We start from the raw sequence: 20,867 nt of genomic DNA, 5'->3' as shown, positions 1-20,867 counted from the left end.
GTTAAACGCATCAGATGTGTCTTTGTGTTTCAGTTTCATTTGTCATCACCTAGAAAGCTCTAGCTTTTTATACTAAAGTTCAGTTGAAGTTAATAACACTATCAGCGTTAGAGTCCAGTGCGGATACTTGTTTCTGGGAAATTGAAGTGTAGTTGCGAAAGAAATACCGTACACCAAATATACGTAAAGTGCCCTTGAGTATTGCCCAGGTGTTGGTCATCGTCAGCAGAACAGATCAAAGGAGGAGTTTGAAGGAGGTCAGACGCATGCGGCAGGTCCAGTCAGTACGAGGATGTTACTCAGACACGTGGCCATCTTACAGCGGAATTGTTGGAGGAAATCACAAATTTAAAAAGACAATATTCGAAGCAGATTTTAAAACAACTCTACCGCCTCCACTGTATATCTCCAGAAAAATCCTAGCATTCGATTCGCGAGTGGAACAAGAAAGGGATACGAAACTTCCTAGCTAAGCTGTTCTGTCGCGGTTAAGCAGTCCTTCGTGTTGCCTCTCAGGACATCACAGCAACACATCTGTGCAGAGCTTCATCGGACTTTCACTGTGGATTCCATTTCGCGACCGATCGTTCCTCGCTAACCGAATAGCCCTCGTACCAGGAAGTGGCTTGGGAGTACAGATGCGGTTGTAGGTTACTGATTTTAGACCAAGTCACTAAATTATTGCTGGCACTCGTACCTTTATTTTACCACGATGGCCGTTGAAAATGGCCCGAAACATTTTCAGTGTGGGAAACAAAAGTTTGTAGTGTGGCCACAAGTGTTTGATGTTGGTGCTATTTCAACGTTTCGGGAAGTTCTCAGTGTGAAATGTGCCCGTTTGACGTGTATGTAAATTTGTGAAATTTCACGTATAAAAAGCTCGAACAGTGTTTCACACAAGTGTTGCGTAAAAGGTCGTATTCGATTTTTGATTGGAAGCTAACTAAGGATTGGCGCACCGCCTTCCTCGGCATTAGTGCTCGAGATTTAATTACATTTGTAATAGAGGTAGTGAAGGTGAGTGTGGACGAGTCACGACCGGTGCCAGGGATGGAACGGCAGCGCTTCCAGGAAGCGCGGAAGTGTCGTGACGCTGTGGGAAGAGAAAAGTGAAGAGAGTGGAAGGGAAGGTAAGGCGAGGCCAGCGGCGGACACCTCACCTCACCACACCACACCACAGCACACCTCACCTCGCGTGTGTGGTGGCGTGCGGCCGGCGCAGCCGCGCCGCGGTCAAGGACGGCCCGCGGCGGCGCGCCGCAGCGCACAATGGCCCGCGGCCGGCCACAAAAATTGAAATCTTAATTACTGCCGGGGGTCCGTATCAGACATAATGAGAAAACGCGGCCGGTACAGTCGCCGCCTCGCCTCGCCTCGCCTTCATTACCGCGGCCGGGTAATTAACGAGCCGCGGGCACGGGCACGGGCGCATGCGCGGCCCGCCGACGAGTTCGCGTGGCCGCCGGCAGCTGCCGCCTCTGCGCTGGATCTACATCTACATCTACATCTACATCTGTGCTCCGCACGCCACCTTACGCGAGGTATTTCTGCTACCCCTATCATCAGCAACCCCGCCTCTCTCCCTCCGTTGTCCGTTCCCTTATTCCAGATGCGAATGTCCATGGGAAGAACGTCGGTCGGTAGTCCTCCGTTTCAACTCTTATTTCTTTCACCTCTTATTTCTCCGACTTTACTGTCTCGGCAATTTCCCAGAAAGTTTCGAGGAGGAAAAAAGTGTGACGCCAAGCCGGCCGCGGTGGCCGAGCGGATCTAGGCGCTACAGTCTGGAACCGCGCGACCGCTACGGTCGCCGGTTCGAATCCTGCCTCGGGCCTGGATGCGTGTGATGTCCTTAGGTTAGTTACGTTTAAGTAGTTCTAAGTTCTAGGGGACTGATGACCTCAGAAGTTAAGTCCCATAGTGCTCAGAGCCATTTGAACCATTTTGTCACGCCAAGCTACGATGAAAACAAACTTTCGCGATAGTCGCATACAGGTGAAAGAGATGTTGGCAGATTATGCTGCCAACAGCGACAATTCATGCAAGAGTACAACGATTCTCTGTAATGGGAAAGTTACCATTGTTGTTGGACACCAGCGATGTCTAGTGGGCCAACTGCAGCGGTCTCGATCTTATATCACGCCGAAGTTGTGACCACGGATGCCACCCTTGACCATAAACTGGGTTGCAGGATTTATGCGAATTAACGTGTTGCCTGACCCGTCTTCAGATGTCCCATCTCGGAATTTCTATCAAGAAACTCTCAGTGATACCGAACGCCTTGTCTTGTATCGTCTGTCACCGGAATAATTTGTTGAACATTCCTGTAACGTTAACGTGCCAGATTTCTGGGTATGTCGCGTCGGATTGTAAAATAATTGTCACTGATTAAAACAGACGATTCAACCGCTGCAGGCATAGCCGGAACGTCGGTTTTGTTCGGTGACAGGTGTTTCACAACATAACGTGTGACTATACCCAGAAATCTTTTATATTAACTCACTCTGTCCGCGGAAGCCTATGCACATATGAAAAAGGTAACTGGACCAAGGGTAGTGAATGAGCAAGTGGCATTACACGCCGTTCTTAGGCATTTTGACACGTACATATTCCGCAAGCCACCGTTTGGTACGTGGTGGAGGGCATCTTGTAGCAGCATTAGTCATTTCCTTTCCACTCGCAAAGAGTACGAAGGAAAAGCGACTTACTGTATGCCTTGGCACGAGTTCCAATTTCTCTTACCTTATCTTCGTGGTCCTTACGAGAAACGTACGTTGAAACCATTAGAATAGTTCTGAAGTCAGCTGCAAATACCGGTTCTCTAAGTTATCTCAACAGTTTTCCGCGATGACAACGTAATTTTTCATCCAGGGATTCCCTTTTGAGATCATGGAATACTTCAGTAATACTCGCGTGTTGATGGAACGTGCCGGTAACAAACCTAAAAGTACGGCTCTGAATTCCTTTGGCGTGTTCCTTTAAACCGACATGGTGGCGATCCCAAATACTCGACCACTACACTCGACTAGTACTCTGGAATGGGTCGCACTAGAATTATGTACGAAGTATCCTTCATTGATGAACTACACATTTCTAAACTTTTTTCTGATAAACCAAAGTCTACTATTCGCCGTGCGTACTGCCGACCTCAGGTCCTCGTTCCATTTCATATCGCTTTGCAGCATTATTCCTCACTATTTAATTGAACTGAGAGTGTCAAACAGGACACCAATAATCCTGTATCCGAACATTACTGGATTGCTTTTCTCATTCATCTGCATTGGCTGAGGTATTTTTCCTCGTTTAGAGCAAACTCGCATTCATCGCTGCAAATAGAAGTTATGGCCAAGTTATCTTGTTCCTCCCTACAGTCACTCAAGGACGATATTTTCTGGCACATTACAGCGTGAGCAGACAGTCGTAGATCGACGCTCACGCTGTCCGTCGGATCATTTACGTATATAGACAACAAAAGCGGTCCTACCACATTTCCCCGTGACACGCCGGAAGGTACCTTTCTGTGTGATGAGTAGTCACCCTCCAGTACTTTGTAACGGGTGCTATTACTTAAGAAGTCTTGCAGCCATTTTCATATCTGAAAACCTATTCCGTCTGCAGTGGGGCGCTGTGTCAAATGCTTTCTGGAAATCTAGGAATATCGGATCTGCCTGTTGCCGTTCATCCACGATTCGCAGGATATCATGTGAGAAAATGGCAAGCTAAATTTCGCACAAGCGATGCTTTCTAAATCCGTGCTGATTTGTGGGCAGAATCTTTTGTGTGTCAAGCAAATTTACTATATTCGGACTTAGAATACGTCCAAGAATTTTGGATCATAATGAGGTCAAGGGTATTGGTCTGTAATTTGCCCTGTTAATATAGAGGAGTCAGTTACGCATTTTTCCAGTCGTTTGAGACTTTGCGCTGCACGAGAGATTCGCGGTAAATACAAGCCAAGTAAAGGACCAATACTGTGAAGCACTCTCTGTAAAACCGAACTGGGATTCCAATTGAACCTGGCGACTAACTTGTTTACTTTGGATCTTCTCCAAATTATGATCTCTACAAACCGAACTCGTGTTCGTCCTGCCACACAAACAGAGTGAGTATCAGTTTGAAGAAAGTTAGAGCATGTTGTAGATACTGACTAATAACAAGTGACTCAAAGCCATTTGTAGTGAAATATCGTAAGTATTTCGCCGTTCGCCGCTACCCTCCTAGCAACTCAAAATGCCAGGTACCTATGGATTCTAGTTGTACCTTCAGTTCGTAATTTTTCCTCGCGTTGCTTGCCAGTGTAAGAGACTATTCAAAAAGTGGATATAAATAGTATTTACAAGTATCTGAACTGTACCTGCCTGACAGTTCAATAATACGTACAAATTTCATACAGTCCATACCGTGACAGCTAAGAGCATCGAGATAGTAGATATTTGCCACACGGGATTAGCCGAGCGGTCCATGGCGCTGCAGTCATGGACTGTGCGGCTGGTCCCAGCGGAGGTTCGAGTCCTCCGTCGGGCATGGGTCTGTGTTTTTGTCCTTAGGATAATTTAGGTTAAGTAGTGTGTAAGCTTAGGGACTGATGACCTTAGCAGTTAAGTTCAAAAATGGTTCAAATGGCTTTGAGCACTATGGGACTTAACTTCTGAGGTCATCAGTCCCCTAGAACTTCACATTACATTATTCATATAACCCACTACCTAACTACATTAGTGGGTCCTACTAATGATACAATTAATACAATTTGTGCAGCTTATTCAACACTACAGGTACTTCTATTACTATTCTATTCTATTACTATTTACTCTAGTCTAACCGCTATGGGATTCTAAGCTACTTAATCTAAGTCTACTTTCTACCTGCAGCGTTACAGGTGTGCCAGTGCTACTATAAACCTACTGGTGTTGGCCACAGCCCACTGAGCTAATCCCAGTGGGCGTGCCCCTGGCACTGGGCTGGCCTTAAGTTAGTGTCGCTGCAGTCTACTCTAGGTGTTATTCTATCTTCTACGTCTAATCTAATCTAACTACATGTCACTATTGGTGTGCGGTCAAATCCGGTATTTTGTACCCCCCTCCCTCCTAGTCCAAGATAAGGCGGATTCCAGCCGTATGGCGGCTGGCCAGGTCCCCACTTGGCGGTACAGGATGGGTGTACGAGTCTAATTCGGTGAAAAGTGTTGGTCCTTCACTGACGGTTGTCCCTAAGAAAGTTCTTAATTACTTTCTTTGATATCACATCAGTGAGAGTATTTAAGATGTTGAAAGTGTTTTCACTTCTTAATATGTGGTACGTGTCCCTGTTTGGTAGCTGTTGCCGTAGATCATGGGCCACATCATCGAAGAGGTGGCATTCATACACCACATGTTCTGGGGTACCTTGCACAGCACCACAGTCGCACGCTGGTGTAGCCTGTTTCCCAAACCGACATAGATATGTCGGGTATGGTCCATGTCCAGTAAGAAAGTGCAGCATTCCTCTTGTTGGTGTGAAAAATGTAAGTTTTAACCTTTCCTCGATATCTGGTAGCAGTTCATAAGTTCTGCGTCCCGTATCCTCACTACTCCATTGATTTTGCCAAAGTTCAATTCCCCTCTTTTTGATAGCATACCTGTCCCCCGCGTAGACCCCAAGTATTTCCCTGATTTTACCCCTGTTTTCCTTCTTCACCCAGTACCAGGCGGCTTGCTCCCTGATTTTTATATCTAGTGGACAAATTCCCATTAGTACTAATAGCGCTCCTCCTGGTGTAGTTCTGTAAGCCCCTGCTGAACGTAGAATCATGTTCCGCTGCACTCTTCTTACGGCCATGGCAGGCATGACCCTCGTGAGTCTGTGTGCCCAGATTCCTGATCCGTATCCTACTATGGAGGTCAGAATACTATTGTGATATAGTTTTATTAAGTTTGGTGGCAGGTGGAATCGCTTGTGACCTATTCCAATGAGGTTATTTAGTAAGACCAGTGACTTTTGGGATACGGTGTCAATATGTGATGCAAAATTCCACCTCTCATCGATGATTACTCCCAGGTATCGGGCCTCACGGCGCCGAAGAACTGGCATGCCGTTGATTCTTACTGTGGGATTTCTGACCAGTTGGCCTTTGAGAAGCAGATATGTTGACTTGTTGGGCGCAATAGTCATTTTACTTCTTTGGCACCACGATGTAAGCACAGTTACGGCTCTTTCCACTTTCGGTTCTAGATCCTCACGGCTTCGGCCGCCGACCAGCAAGAGGAGGTCGTCAGCGTATGCTATGACCTCTAGCACATCGTCACAGTTCTTTAGATCTTCAAGTAGAGGCTCCATGTTTATGTCCCAAAAGAGAGGTCCCAGGACAGAGCCCTGAGGACATCCTTTGGTCACAAGTTTCCTGACCGTGCCGCTAGGGGCCGATAGCCAGACCTCCCTGTCTACACAATAGCTCCTCAGACAGCCGTATAGTAGCCCTGGACAGTTCTTTTCCCGCAGGCGAGAAAAGAGTGAGGGCCACCACAGGTTGTCGAAGGCGCCACTGATGTCTACCATGATGCCGACGACATACTTGTGCGGGGCAGAGCCACAGACCTCGGCAGCCAGGGCGATTGCGTCAGACGCAGAGCACCCAGACCGAAAACCGAATTGTCTGTCACTCATCCCACACAGCATGCGATGTGCTGTCAGTCTGTGTGCTAGTAGCCTCTCAAAAAGTTTGCCCAGTACATCTAGCAGGCAGATAGGTCTATAGGACTTGATTTCTGTAGGATCTTTGTCTGGACTCTTTTTGATTATTATTACATTAGCTTTTTTCCAAATTGCTGGGAATTTCCCGAGTTGTAAGCACTCGTTGTACAACTTAGTGAGAGGAGCTACGAGCTGGGGGGCAAGGAATTGCACCACTTCCGCAGTAATGCCGTCCGGGCCAGGAGCTTTGCCCTTTTTAAGGGCCTTTATTTGGGCAGCGACTTCCTCTTCAGAGAAGGGGTATGTTCTTGTGTTATTGTTGTAGTCCCTTTGGTCTTCTCTTCTTATTCCTTTCTGTTCATCTGTCTCATTTTCTTCCACGTCGTCAGGCAACAGAACCCGGAGGAGGGCCTCAGCAGTTTCCTGCCACGTGCCCGTCATCCGGTCCCCGTCCCTGACTGTGGAGAGCACCATAGGTGATCTTATTTTCTCTCTTACTAATTTGTATGGGACTCCCCAAGGGTCCGTAGCCAATTGGCTTTTCACGTAACTTTCCCAACTTCTTAGTCTGACAGCCCTGAGCTCCTGTTGAAATTGATCCCTGCTCTCTCTGTAGATCTGCAGCCACCTTTGTTTTTCTCTCCAGACGACACTCCGCTGGTAGTACCTCCTTGCCCTCCTTACAGCCTGGCGCATCTGTTCTAACTCAGCCGACCATGGTGTGGGGGTGGCCGCGACGGCTCTCCTCCTGGTTGGTACCGCAGCTCGCACCGCCCTGGTGATAGCCTGTACCAGCTCTTCGGCGTATTCGTCTACGTTTTCATCACCCTCCAGCAATGTCGGGATGTTGCACTCCTCCGCAAGACGGTCCCAGTTGGCTTTGTTATAGTTGAACTGCAGCTCCCACCCCATGTCCCTGTGGCACTCCCTTTCCCCAATATTGAAAGTGATCAAGTTATGGTCACTGGTGGTTGCTCTGTCCCACACTTTCCAGTTGTTGACTATTGAGATGAGATTTGGTGTTATCAGCGTCACATCTATATTTGTGCCATCTCCCCCACCGCCTGTATAGGTGGGGGGGTTCCCTTGTTGGTTTGCAACCACCAGTTGTAATGCCATAATTGTCTCTTCGGCCTTTAGCCCTCGATCATCGTGGGTGCCACCGAGCCAAAGGGGGGACTTTGCATTTATGTCTGCCGTCACTATCATCCTGCGTCCCCGCAGTGCCGTGGTGACCTGTGTGAGTATCTCCAAGAACTCATCTATTTCTCGCCCATATTGGAAGTATATGTTTGAGATGTAGATCACTCCTGTCGATGTTTGGAGTTCCACGACATTGCAGTGTTCACTCGAGAACTGCGCGAGGACCGTGATTCTGAATGATTTGTTAGTAATTATTATCGCGGCTTTTGGTTCTACTCCGGTGTAGATTATTTGCCAATTGGCAGCCATGTATGGGATTCGTCCCGCTTGAGAGTACGGTTCCTGTAGACAGAGTACATCTAGACTCTTCTCTTCCACCACCTTTCGAAGTTCCTGCAAGACCAGTTTACTGTTGTGTGCGTTTATCTGACCCACGTTTATTTGGTTCACGTGGGAAGTAGGTATGAATATGTGATTCTGGCCAGTTTTTGGACCAGTCGTGAGCTACTCTACCATTGGTTATTACTGCTTGATAATATAGTTCATCTATGTTGAAATTCTCGTTACGTCTTTCAAATACCTTTTTAACTAGATCTCGCAGGGCTCCGAAGTCGGTGGGGAGATTCATTGTCTTGAGCTGGATTCTATCCACAGCCTCCATTACTGGGAAGGTGACATCTCTGCCATATTCATGGCCGACACGTACCACATGTCTTAGTGCCGTGGTGAGGATTGCCGGCTCCTCCAATCTGGAGAGTTGCAGTGCATGCTCCAGGTTGGGGTATATTCGTTGGGGGTCTATTCCCATTTCTCTCTGGGTTGGTGAATCAGGGGATGAGTTTGTGCTAGTCACTTCATCAAACTGGACTTGTGCGGTGTTTTTTGGTTCTTTGCTTTGTGGAAGTGAACTCCCAGGTACAGGATGCCTTCGTGGCCGAGAAGGTTCTTGGTTCGACCCAGGTCCCCAGCAGGGAGGAGAGGGAGCTTCTTCTTCGCACGGATCTGTTTGTACACATACATCTTTCATTATTGTAACCATAGGTCTTGGTTGCATGACTTTTTGTAGAAATTGTTTAAATTTGCTTGCTCTCAGAGCGTCCCTCAACCTCTTGCTAGGGGATTTCCTTTTAGGCTTCCTGAGTTCAGTTGTGGCCTCAGCCATAATCAATTCGCGAAATTAACCTTTGTTCCAACATCCTGTACGTTGGGCAGTTCCTTCCGGTGGTGTTGCACGGTTTTCTTCCTCTTTTTGTGCATGGGATGCAGGTTACATTTTTGTTGCAATTTTTTCTTGTATGGTCTTCTGCCCCACACCTGGAGCAGGCCGGCTTCCTTTCGCAATGCTTATGGACATGGTCCAGATCGCCACAATTGTGGCACCGGGGGACTACTAAGTAGTCTCTGACATTAATTGCATGAAACTCTATGTATACTTTGCCCATAGCGGTTAGTTTACGCCACATCTTACCAGAAACCTCGGCAACGTGATGGACGACATCTCGTTCCCGAGGCCCGGTTTTAAAACGCAGCTTTAATTCATTTTTGAACGTTTCCCACTCACAGTCATCAAAATTCTGGTTATAAAGGGTTTCATAAATGTCACTTTCGGTCAAGGCTACAGGAACATCATACAAGATAACTAATGGATTTCTCTTTTTGAGTGGTTCACATTTGACTGCCTTCTTTAGTTTACTGTTATTTAATATCTTGTCTCTGTCTTCCTCTGTGGCAAGATCCACAATTACCACATTCTTGGTAGCTTTCACTTTGTTCACTTTAATTTTGTCTTTTGCCGGGTCAATGGTAGTTGTAAAGATTTCTTGTACTTTTTTAATGGTCTGTCCCGGTAATGGTCTCAGAAAGACTGCCGTGTCTGGTTTCTTCGAAACCTTGGCAATCGTTTCCTTGGTTGTTTGGGCCTTCGTGGCGGTTTGCGCCACCACTCCAGCCCATGTCTTAATCGGTTGTTGTCTAAGTCTGGTATTCTCTTTCTCCAATTCTTCAAGCCGCCCTTCTAGCTTAGCATGTGCTATAGCCCAGGCAGCAAGCTCATTCTTTATTGCCAGGACCGCAGCCTGACTAATCTTTCCGTTTTTGACACTGGAGTCAAGAATTTGACTGATGCGACAGTGTCTTTCATACACGTTCTCATCTTCGTGTCCCCCTTCCTCCTGTGAGGTAGGGACAGCGGACATACTCGCCCTCGATAGCGCACTCGAGTCACTCGTCTCTTGATCAGCCATGTTGATTGACGAGTGAAAAAAGGTTGGGAGCCCGTCTCTTACCCCGGACCGGCTCCTCTGGCATGGGGGGGGACTGTTGCAGCTCGCCCACCGACCTCGCCCCTAGGTCAAGGGCACATCAGAGCTGCCAGGTTCAGCGCGCCGTTGCCAGCGCACTGGTCCTCGTCGAAGGCCCCGTCGTCGACGATTTCACACGACGCTCCTCGGCAAGTGCACCCCGCACTCCGGAGAGGCGGATGCACCCCTCGCCCTTCGCCGCCTACTAGCCCGAGCTTCCACCTGAAGGCCAAGGACCCACTCCTACTCAGGTGGTGGGTCGGTCCCCCAGTCGTTCGGCGGTCTGGGCCCATCTAACCTGGCCCAGGCGATGTCACCACCACCTGGGTTTGGCAGAACACGCCCCGGTTACCCAGGGGCGCGGCGAAGCACCCTTGCCGACTCGCGCCGTGATCCCACGCCGACAAACGAGGTCGCCGGCATGCAGAGCACCTGCTGGTCTGTGCCCTGCGAACAGAAAGGGACTGGTGTTCGGTCCCTCGACACAGCTCCCCCTGTGCCACGCACCCTTCGCTTTCGCATCGGGTTGGGTCGCAGCTCTCCCTTTTGACGCAAGGCAGAATGCCGAGCTTAACGTCTGGCACCACGGGAAGGCGGAAAGAGCCACTTGGGAAGGAGAGGCTGTAAGAGACGCTTCACTTCCCCGAGTGAGGACTGCCGCGGCACGCCCGACTGGAAAGCGATACGCCCCAGTGCGAGCCTCCGTGCCTTACGGCGCGCCGGCAACGGGCGGGCCCGCGCCGAAACGCGCCGTCAAGCGACTGACCTCACGCCAGACCTCCCCTAGAACTTAGAACTACTTAAACATAACTAACCTAAGGACATCACACACATCCATCCCCGAGGCAGGATTCGAACCTGCGACCGTAGCGATCGCGCGGTTCCAGACTGTAGCGCCTAGAACCGCTCGGCCACACCGGCCGGCAGCAGTTAAGTCCCATAAGATTTCACACACATTTGAACAGTTGATTTTTATTATAAATATTTGATGACCTAGAAACACGATCTTCAACAGCTGTGAGTTTTATTTTATAAGAAATTGGGCTGGCTCCTTCCCTCCCGCCGCAAGCAAGAATCCAATGCGACTTCTCCTCCCCTTTCCCTCCTCCACCGAATCTGACATCGTGGGTACACTCGTCGTCTCACAGCCAAGTGGCACAGTTGTTCAGCCACTGCACTTGACACCCACGTTTGACCACCCAGATCCAAGTTCGCCCCCCCCCCCCCCCCCCCCCCGAGTGGCTGGAGGCAGTACTTGAGCGGCGCCCCCGCCTCCTCTGCCCGCAGGTTCGCGCAGCTCGGTGCGGTACTCCATCTACTCGGGCGACCCGGACGGCTACTTCAGCATCGAGCCGGTGCTGGGCACCATCGGCACGGCGGCGCCGCTCGACCACGAGCTGCACCAGACGCTGCTGCTCAACGTGCAGGCCACCAGCGGGGACCCGCCCGTCTACGGCCACACGCAGGTCAGTCCACGACTTAATGACCTTGTCCACTCTGATCAGCCGTACACTCGGTGAGTACTGGTGTCAGTACTGTCACTGACGTCGTAAGCCATGTGGTGTTGGAGGTTGTTTACCGTTAGTTAGTTTATTCCTCACAGATCGTTTACACATCGACACACATTTGCACTTAACATGTAATATTATCGCTGGGAGATAAACAATTTAAACAGTTAAGGAATTCAGACATTACTACAGAGATGCTTAGCTAACAAAGGATTTATTTGTCGAGAACAATGCTTTTCTGTATAAACATACTTGTAAACAGGTTAAACGATAATCTTAGGAAGTGTCAGTATACTCTCAGTCCTCACAGAATAGAGCTTCCGATATTGATCACCAGTTATAACATACACACTGTTTATAGCTGTTTTTTCATGAATTTTGTAAATTCATACTTCAGAGTTAATTCACGGGATTCAGTAATGCTTAACAAGCGTATGAAAGAAAAGAAGGCACTCTGAAATTAAACTGCGAAAGTGAGAGTAACTACTGTAGTCTGGCTTATTACGTTTAAAATTTCAGTCCAGCTCGCGCGCGCGCGCACACACACACACACACACACACACACACACACACACGCACACACTGACATCAGAACCTTGGAGACATTTCTGCTTTTCAGAATGAGATTTTCACTCTGCAGCGGAGTGTGCGCTGATATGAAACTTCCTGGCAGATTAAATTTGGGTGCCCGACCGAGACTCGAATTCGGGACCTTTGCCTTTCGCGGGCAAGTGCTCTACCATCTGAGCTACCGAAGCACGACTCACGCCCGGTCTCACAACCGGGCGTGAGTCGTGCTTCGGTAGCTCAGATAATAGAGCACTTGCCCTGCGAAAGGCAAAGGTCCCGAATTCGAGTCTCGGTCGGGCACCCAAATTTAATCTGCCAGGAAGTTTCATATCAGCGCACACTCCGCTGCAGAGTGAAAATCTCATTCTGGAAACATCCTCCAGGCTGTGGCTAAGCCATGTCTCCGCAGTATCCTTTCTTTCAGGAGTGCTAGTTCTGCAAGTTTCGCAGGAGAGCTTCTGTAAAGTTTGGAAGATAGGTGACGAGATACTGGCAGAAGTAAAGCTGTGAGACCGGGCGTGAGTCGTGCTTCGGTAGCTCAGATGGTAGAGCACTTGCCCGCGAAAGGCAAAGGTCCCGAGTTCGAGTCTCGGTCGGGCACACAGTTTTAATCTGCCAGGAAGTTTCATTTCTGCTTTTGTTTTACGTTCTGCTTGTTCCCCATCTGCCATGACTCAGTATCCTTGCGAATGTGAGCGGGTTGTTGTACTCAGAAAAATCGAAGGAGGTCAGAGTGCTATTGACCACAGATCTTGTAAAATACCCTATATTCTGACTTTGTTCCGCCCAATGACACAGGTGTTTATTATAACTTCACGTTAGTTTTTTACCAGTCCCCACTCTGCGCCCTCTAAATAATTGTTGATTGTGTTGTATGTATTGTTTAACTTGTATTGTCAACGAATCTTTTATGGACTTTTAGTTATCTCTTTCACCTCCTCAGGCGATCATTTGTACCAAACGTATCGACCGCTGTATAAATACATCTTCATAGAGAGTCAATTGACCATTTTTGGTCATTATTCACGTGGTCTTTTATGTAATGTCAAAATGTCGTCCATGTTCTACATACTCGATTGAGATAAGTCATTCAGTACAGTAGTAAGGGCTGAATTTATACGGGAACTTTTTTTTTTTTTTTTTTTTTTTTTTTTGCATTGCTGTTTCTAGTCAGACCCGCCATCTAGATTCAAATTCAAAGGCAGGTCGCATTCAGAGTAGTCAAATGTTTTACACACAATCTGGAACTGCATTACCATTACGAAACGACGCATGTCCTGGTCGCTCAGTCGCTGTATTCGGCCACAAACCATTCCAGCCGTAGCTGTCCCATGTCCCACCACATGGCGGCGGATGGGGTTTCCTACTTGATTTAATTTAATATATTGTTGTACAGCATCGGAAATTGAAAATTTATACTAATTAGAAAGACTGACAAACACGCGAAACTATGGAAACTAAACTACGAACGAACGTAAACCTTGTCCCTCAATCCATGCAAAGATATATGAGCTTGGCGATATCCGTCTTGACCAAGACTCATCTTGTTGCAACTTACCAAAAATAGTAAAACCAGTTCCTCCAACTGATGCTTCTGCTCTACGAGAAACACTCGAGTTAACACAGTGGAAGGTAGGAGACGAGATACTGGCAGAAGTAAAGCTGTGAGGGCGGGGCGTGAGTCGTGCTTGGGTAGCTCAGTTGGTAGAGCACTTGCCCGCGAAAGACAAAGATCCCGAGTTCGAGTCTCGGTCCGGCACACAGTTTTAATCCGCCAGGAAGTTTCACAGCGCCTAGAGTTTCCAGGCGGTATTTACCCTACTCAGAAACGTTAGAGTTTGGCGTATTCCACATAAAATCACCTCACAATAATTGTTGAAACATAGCACATAATTAACAGAAGTTGCAACATACAACAGCATACAGTACAGTAACTCATGAAGATTGTCACATAAATACAAAAAGTAGCAACATAACTAAAATAATAATAAAATTATAAACAGCCGACCAGTTGCAATGGATAAAGAATTATTTACCTAGGTTTCGACAAATATAAGCTCGGTTGTGAGCTCTGCAAGATCCATGTACTAATTTATATTTACGTGACAAACCCTAATTCTAGGGCTATATTTCATTTTGCCAATGGATCTATGCCGACATTTGTAAAAACGGCGATGGTATCTTAGTCCTTACTAATGTAAAATTGCCACCTTCTGAAGAAGACAAATTTATATTTGTCGAAACCTAGGTAAAGAATTCTTTATCCATTGCAACTGGTCGGCTGTTTATAATTTTATTACGTTAAACCGTTGCTCTTGTGCAGCTATGTTTAAAATAGTAAAATAATAATCTTTTAATACTAGCCGGCCGCGGTGGTCTCGCGGTTCTAGGCGCGCAGTCCGGAACCGCGCGACTGCTACGGTCGCAGGTTCGAATCCTGCCTCGGGCATGGATGTATGTGATGTCCGTAGGTTAGTTAGGTTTAAGTAGTTCTAAGTTCTAGGAGACTGATGACCACAGCTGTTAAGTCCCATAGTGCTCAGAGCCATTTGAACCATTTTAATACTACCGGAAAACATATGCCATGCTCTTTGCGATTCCTTGATACATCAGAATTGGCTGAGTCTGTTAATAACAGTGTTGTCCATCTATTCCTTTTGCTGGTCCATACAGGAACACTTTTTTTTCACTTGCTGCTGGGTGTAAGACCCACCGATTAATTTCTTGTGGCGGCTCGTTTAAGGCCTCTTAGCCTCTGCGTCTGTCCGCCGAGCTTCGAGAATCCAAACACCCTACCACCGATCCCTGCGTCCATACGCATCGTTGCCCGTGTGCGCCACCTGGAGGCGGGCCAATTATTTTACTCTTTTTTCCTAAGGAAAGAAAAGTAGAGGATAGGCTGATGACTGAGGGAGAATATTTCAGTTTTTTTTATCTAACCCTTGATCCCCGAACACCATTCCTGATAAGCTGCTGACGGTAACGTAATTTCATTAAGCTAAATCTAAGTTTTTAGATATAAGTAGCACTAAGGTTATGTAGCCCCTATGTACATATCTGAAGCAACCTTTTGGTAACAATAAGCGATCGGTATTTAGCCTAATGCATCTATATGCAATCAGAATACGAATGCGATTGTAGGGGAGGGAGTAGATGAGAGAGTTGGGTGGGGTTGTTTGGGGGAGGAGACCAGACAGCGAGATCATCGGTCTCATCGGATTAGGGAAGGACGGGGAAGGAAGTCGGCCGTGCCCTTTGAAAGGAATCATCCCGGCATTTGTCTGGAGCGATTTAGGGAAATCACGGAAAACCTAAATCTGGATGGCCGGACGCGGGATTGAACCGTCGTCCTCCAGAATGCGAGTCCAGTGTCTAACCACTGCGCCACATCGCTCGGTGCAATCAGAATGTCTGCAGTTCATATTCACTTAACAGAGTTATGTGTCTTCTTCTTCCTCCGTATAGATTCTCTCGTTTTGCTGCAAATCGAGTCGCCGTCTGTATGGCCTAGTGCGCGGGTATTCATCGTAAGTGGTTTTAGAGGAACGGCGTGCAGTTACAAGAGACTGGCGGCAGAGCTCTCCAGACACCGTTGCGGGGCGGGGCGGGGCGGAGGGGGCAGTGCGGAACACTTAGGCGGGTGGCAGCGACGCGCCGGAGACAATGGCGGCTGATGAGCGAGCCGGCGCGCGTGCTGATCGGAATGTGTAATTAAAAGGGCGCCGGCCGGGCCACGCATTCCTCGCGCCTCCCACAATGGCCCCCTGTTTAGCGCCGCTTAAGGTCGCACCCAGCTCCAGTTGTGCGTAAATTAAAAGCTCCCACCTCAGCCTGCAACGGTATCACTTACTTGCTTACTTGCCCACCTCGCTTAGCGCCCCTTCACCTTTGAAACTACTTGAAACTGAAAACTTAGATACCGACCCAACCGCTATCATTTCTCCTCGTGGGGTAACCAGGAGAACTGCTCCTATTGTCTTGCAAAAACGCAGATAATGGTCGAAGGTAAAATCACTCGACCTTCCCGTCATACTAAAACGTCCACACCACCAAAATACCTTGGACTAGCTAGCTTAAGACCGTCACCCGCTAATTATCTAAAACACACTCCGCAATAAAGTGACCGACCACGAGAACTAAATGCCATCAGACGATACAGGGAAGGTATTTAGCTTTTAGTTACATTGTTTCGCCGGGCTTGCAGCGAGCATGTTGCTACTGTTCAACCTCCTAATATTATATATATATATATATATATATATATATATATATATATATATATATATATATATATTGCTCCCTCCTACGTATATCTCGCGAAGAGACCATGAGGATAAAATCAGAGAGATTAGAGCCCACACAAAGGTATACCGACAGTCTTTCTCTCCACAAACAATACGATACTGGAATAGAAGGGAGAACCGATAGAGGTACTCAAGGTACCCTCCGCCACACACCATCAGGTGGCTTGCGGAGTATGATGTAGATGTAATAAAACAGTGAAAGTACACTGATTGGGGTGGAAACGGTGTTCTGAACCTTGATGAGATGTGTGGGCTGCTCCTGGTTTTGAATCCTGTGAGGATAGTTGTGTTCCGGGCTCCCGATAGCATTTTCTGTGCTAGGGACTGGGTTGCACATGGGACTGGAGAGGTGCTAATATTAAAAAATGACGTGGTGTGAGTATTCGGAAAGTTCAGGACACAGGATGTTGGTGATAGGAGGCGGATAGGATCTCAGGGAAACGGTGGGATGGAAGAGGAAGTATAACTTATAGTTGATCCTTCCAAATGAATGACCAATGCAGTCTTTCCTTGCAGAACTGCAGTTCTGTCCACTTCCAGTCACTTATATCCTGCGTTATGACCATTCCCAATACTCATCGTACATCATTTTCTAATATCACTCCCTCTCCACACGTAACACTCCCTCGTCTGTACCACTTTCAACTATGCAAATATTGTATGGATCTCCACCCGTTTCCAGTTTTACCACTCCCTCCGCATCCTTTAATCTCATTTACTCTGCCCACTCTCCTTATCTTATCACCTTCCCGCACCCGTCTTCTCTACCTGCTGCTAAGTGTCCCAAATCTCCTCAGACACCTGAAATGTATTTAGGAGCTTACCTCTCCCACATAACTAAATGCAGCAGCCCGTTCTCTACCGCATCCGAGATATCCCTGACCTACTACAGCGCCTCTGTCGCCACGCTCCACCTTCCTTACAAACTCTCCACATCCTTTCCCACAGTAATTTCAGCCGCCTTTCCCTTACAGAGGACAAAATCATTCCTGATATCGACCCTTCCTATCAGCTACAAGCTATCGATTTTCATCTAGCTATTGCCAGTCCCAAGTGCTGCCAAACTTGGGCCACATGTGTAGTAGACTAGCATTCTGCCACAGAGCTACGCATCCCGTCAAAAGTCGTCCTTGCTTAAGGGAACTGAATATGCTTCCGAAACTTCGAAGTCAATTTTCTCGAGAATTTTTGGAGTTACAGCACACTGTTCTGGGAGATTGCTATTTGGGTTCTGAGTTTCACGAACCGGAAATATAAAAGATTACAAAAATCCAATTGTCGTGCGATTTCGTTGTCACTTGTTTACTACGGGTGCCGTTAAGCACGTAGTTGAGAAACATAAACAGCTCCCCGTCCTGCCACCCTCTCTCCACACACACACACACACACACACACACACACACACACACACACAGGAACACGCGCGCACCGAGACACTGATTGACCGACTGTGTAGCGCAGGCCTCTGCCGGAGCACTCGGCAGGGGCGGGCAGCGAGCAGAGGAGAGAGGTGTGTGTGGTCCTCTTGCTCCGCCGCGCCGCCAGCCAGCGATGGCCATCAGCGCCGCGCGCAGCCCTGGTTACGGGGGCCGCCCGCTCGGGATACTCGTGTCATTACCGCACTCGCATCGCGATTGCGTATTAGGTATTCGTTCTGGTCACGGCGCGAGGTATGCTGCTGCCGCGCCGCAGCGCAGCCATGCTCTGCCCGGCTCGCGGGCGTCCGGTTTCATTAGTAATAACTCTGACGAAAAACTGGACGCCGACGCCGCACTGCGGCCTGCCATGAAATCCGATAATGCCTAATGAAGACGTGCCGGCCACGCGCACTCTACACCTGCCGACAGCCTGCAAACCGTGATTTATTCTCGAGACAAAGCCTGTATCTTTTTCTGAACCTTCTTTTCTTACCATGCGTTTGCTAATGAGTTCCTGTTCCGCACAGGGGCTGTGTAATAATCCTTTTACTTAAGATGTTCTCTCAGAGGTTGCTTCCATACCTTGTACTGCACGGAACGAAGCTACTCTACTGGCCATTAAAATTGCTACATCAAGAAGACATGCATACGATAAACGGTTATTCATTGGACAAATAGTATATTATACTAGAACTGACATCTGATTACATTTTCACGCAATTTCGGTGCATAGATCCTGAGAAATCAGTACCCAGAACAACCACCTCTGACCGTAATAACGGCCTTGATACGCCTGGGCATTGAGTCAAACAGAGCTTGGATGGCGTGTACAGGTACAGCTGCCCATGCAGCTTCAACACGATACCACAGTTCATCAAGAGTAGTGACAGGCGTATTGTGACGAGCCAGTTGCTTGGCCACCATTGACCACACTTTTTCAAGTGGTGAGAGATCTGGAGAATGTTCTGGCCAGGGCAGAAATCGAATATTTTCTGTATCCAGAAAGGCCCGTACAGGACCTGCAACATGCGGTCGTGCATTATCCTGCTGAAATGTAGGGTTTCGCAGGGATCGAATGAAGGGTAGAGCCACGGGTCGTAACGCATCTAAATGTAATGTCGACTGTTCAAACTGCCGTCAGTGCGAACAAGAGGTGACCGAGACGTGTAGCCAATGGGCCGCACGGGATTAGCGGAGCGGTCTAGGCGCTTCAGTCATAGACTGTGCGGCTGGTCCTGGCGGAGGTTCGAGTCCTCCCTCGGGCATGGGTGTGTGTGTTTGTCCTTAGGATAATTTAGGTTAAGCAGTGTGTAAGCTTAGGGACTGATGACCTTAGCAATTGAGTCCCGTAAGATTTCACATACATTTGAACATTTTTTTATTTTTTTAATCGGAGGTCTGGGGGGTCTCGTCGCTGGTCGTTTATCTGTCGAGCATTCCTCGTTCGGCATGTGCGAATGTTAACCATTAAAATGCTGTTAATGCTGAAGCTCTCGGTGTGGTGTTATGTATACCTGACTTGTTGGATTGGCCTCAGTAATGTAGAGATCCATGTCCTTAAGCTGCTGCAGAGAAAATTATTCTCACAACAAGAGTCTGGTTGATCTGGTCCACAGATACAATGAACCAAACGTAAATAGCCTTCACTTGGACTGTGGGCTGCTGGACCATAAACTGAAATTCGCGTTTGCGATGCTAATTTTTTTATTATTTGGAAATTTTTTAGTGTAGTTAGTTCAGAGTCAAACCCTCTTTACCTCGTTGGCTTGAACGAAACTGGACACAACCAGTGAAGCTCAACAGTAACTGAGACTATAAAGTAGTCGCCGGCCGCGGTGGTCTCGCGGTTCTATGCGCTCAGTCCGGAACCGGGCGACTGCTACGGTCGCAGGTTCGAATCCTGCCTCGGGCATGGATGTGTGTGATGTCCTTAGGTTGGTTAGGTTTAAGTAGTTCTAAGTTCTAGGGGACTGATGACCATGGATGTTAAGTCCCATAGTGCTCAGAGCCATATAAAGTAGTCAGTGAATTCGTAGATAGTAGACGGCTAACTTCCTCCTGGTAGGGACAGGTACTCGACATTTGGCGTGCTAAGAGGAGGAATAGATGCAACGACTGTAACAACACTCAGTAATAGTTTAGATAAACCAAATGACCCCTCATAGCTTCCAGAGGAGGTGTTGTCAATGTTCACGCCAGGTAAGTGAATGTGGTTTTGCAGTCTGTCGCGCCGCTATCCTCGTGAAAATCCTCTCGGCCTTCAAGCCTCGTCATACCTGAATTGAAACACGAACTTTCGAAAATATCCACTGTGTTCTTCGTCAGGAGATGACGAAGTACTTGTGGAATGTCATCGAAAGCTCGAGTTTTATACGAGTGGCTTCAACTCACAAGGTAATTTGACATAGGTAAGTGTGCTGTGCGTGGTAAGCCTCGGCTAGAAGTTGGACGGCCGCCTGCCCGCAGGTGAACATCGTGATCGAGGACGTGAACGACAACGCGCCCGAGTTCGACTCGAGTACGGTGCGCATCTCGGTGCCGGAGAGCCTGGGGCTGGGCGTGCCGCTTTACGCGGCGCACGCCAGGGACCGCGACACGGGCCGCAACGGCGCCGTGCGCTACCGCCTCGCGGGGGCGGCGCTGGGGGCGGGCGCGGGGGCGGGCGCGGCGGGCTCGTACGCGCAGCCGCTGTTCGCCATCGAGCCGCGCCTCGGCCACCTGACGCTGGCGCGCCACCTCGACTACGAGACGGCGACGCGGCACGCCATCGTGGTCGTGGCCACCGACTCGGGCGAGCCGCCGCTGTCCGCCTCGCTGAGCGTGCTCGTCGAGGTGCAGGACGTCAACGACAACCCGCCCGTCTTCGAGCGCGCCGAGTACGCCGTCTCCGTGCTCGAGTCGCTGCCCGTCAACTCGCAGGTACGTCTACGACACTGTCACCATACTCCGAGTCACGAT

General features: G+C 48.5%; 1 protein-coding gene across 1 annotated transcript in view; it reads left to right on the top strand.

Annotated features, from left to right (window-relative positions):
- The window catches only part of LOC126417021 (protein dachsous), a 423,732-nt gene that overhangs the window by 209,472 nt on the left and 193,393 nt on the right, over positions 1–20,867 (top strand). Inside the window, exons 5-6 of the mRNA XM_050084910.1 lie at positions 11,397–11,575; positions 20,376–20,828. Of these exons, the coding sequence (XP_049940867.1) occupies positions 11,397–11,575; positions 20,376–20,828 (632 nt within the window). The remainder of the gene's footprint in view (positions 1–11,396; positions 11,576–20,375; positions 20,829–20,867) is intronic.

The sequence above is a fragment of the Schistocerca serialis genome, chromosome 8 (assembly GCF_023864345.2).
Source record: "Schistocerca serialis cubense isolate TAMUIC-IGC-003099 chromosome 8, iqSchSeri2.2, whole genome shotgun sequence".
In the NCBI taxonomy this organism is placed as follows: Eukaryota; Metazoa; Arthropoda; class Insecta; order Orthoptera; family Acrididae; genus Schistocerca; species Schistocerca serialis.
Note: the sequence above shows the minus strand (reverse complement) of the source record. Positions and strands in the feature narration are given on the sequence as shown.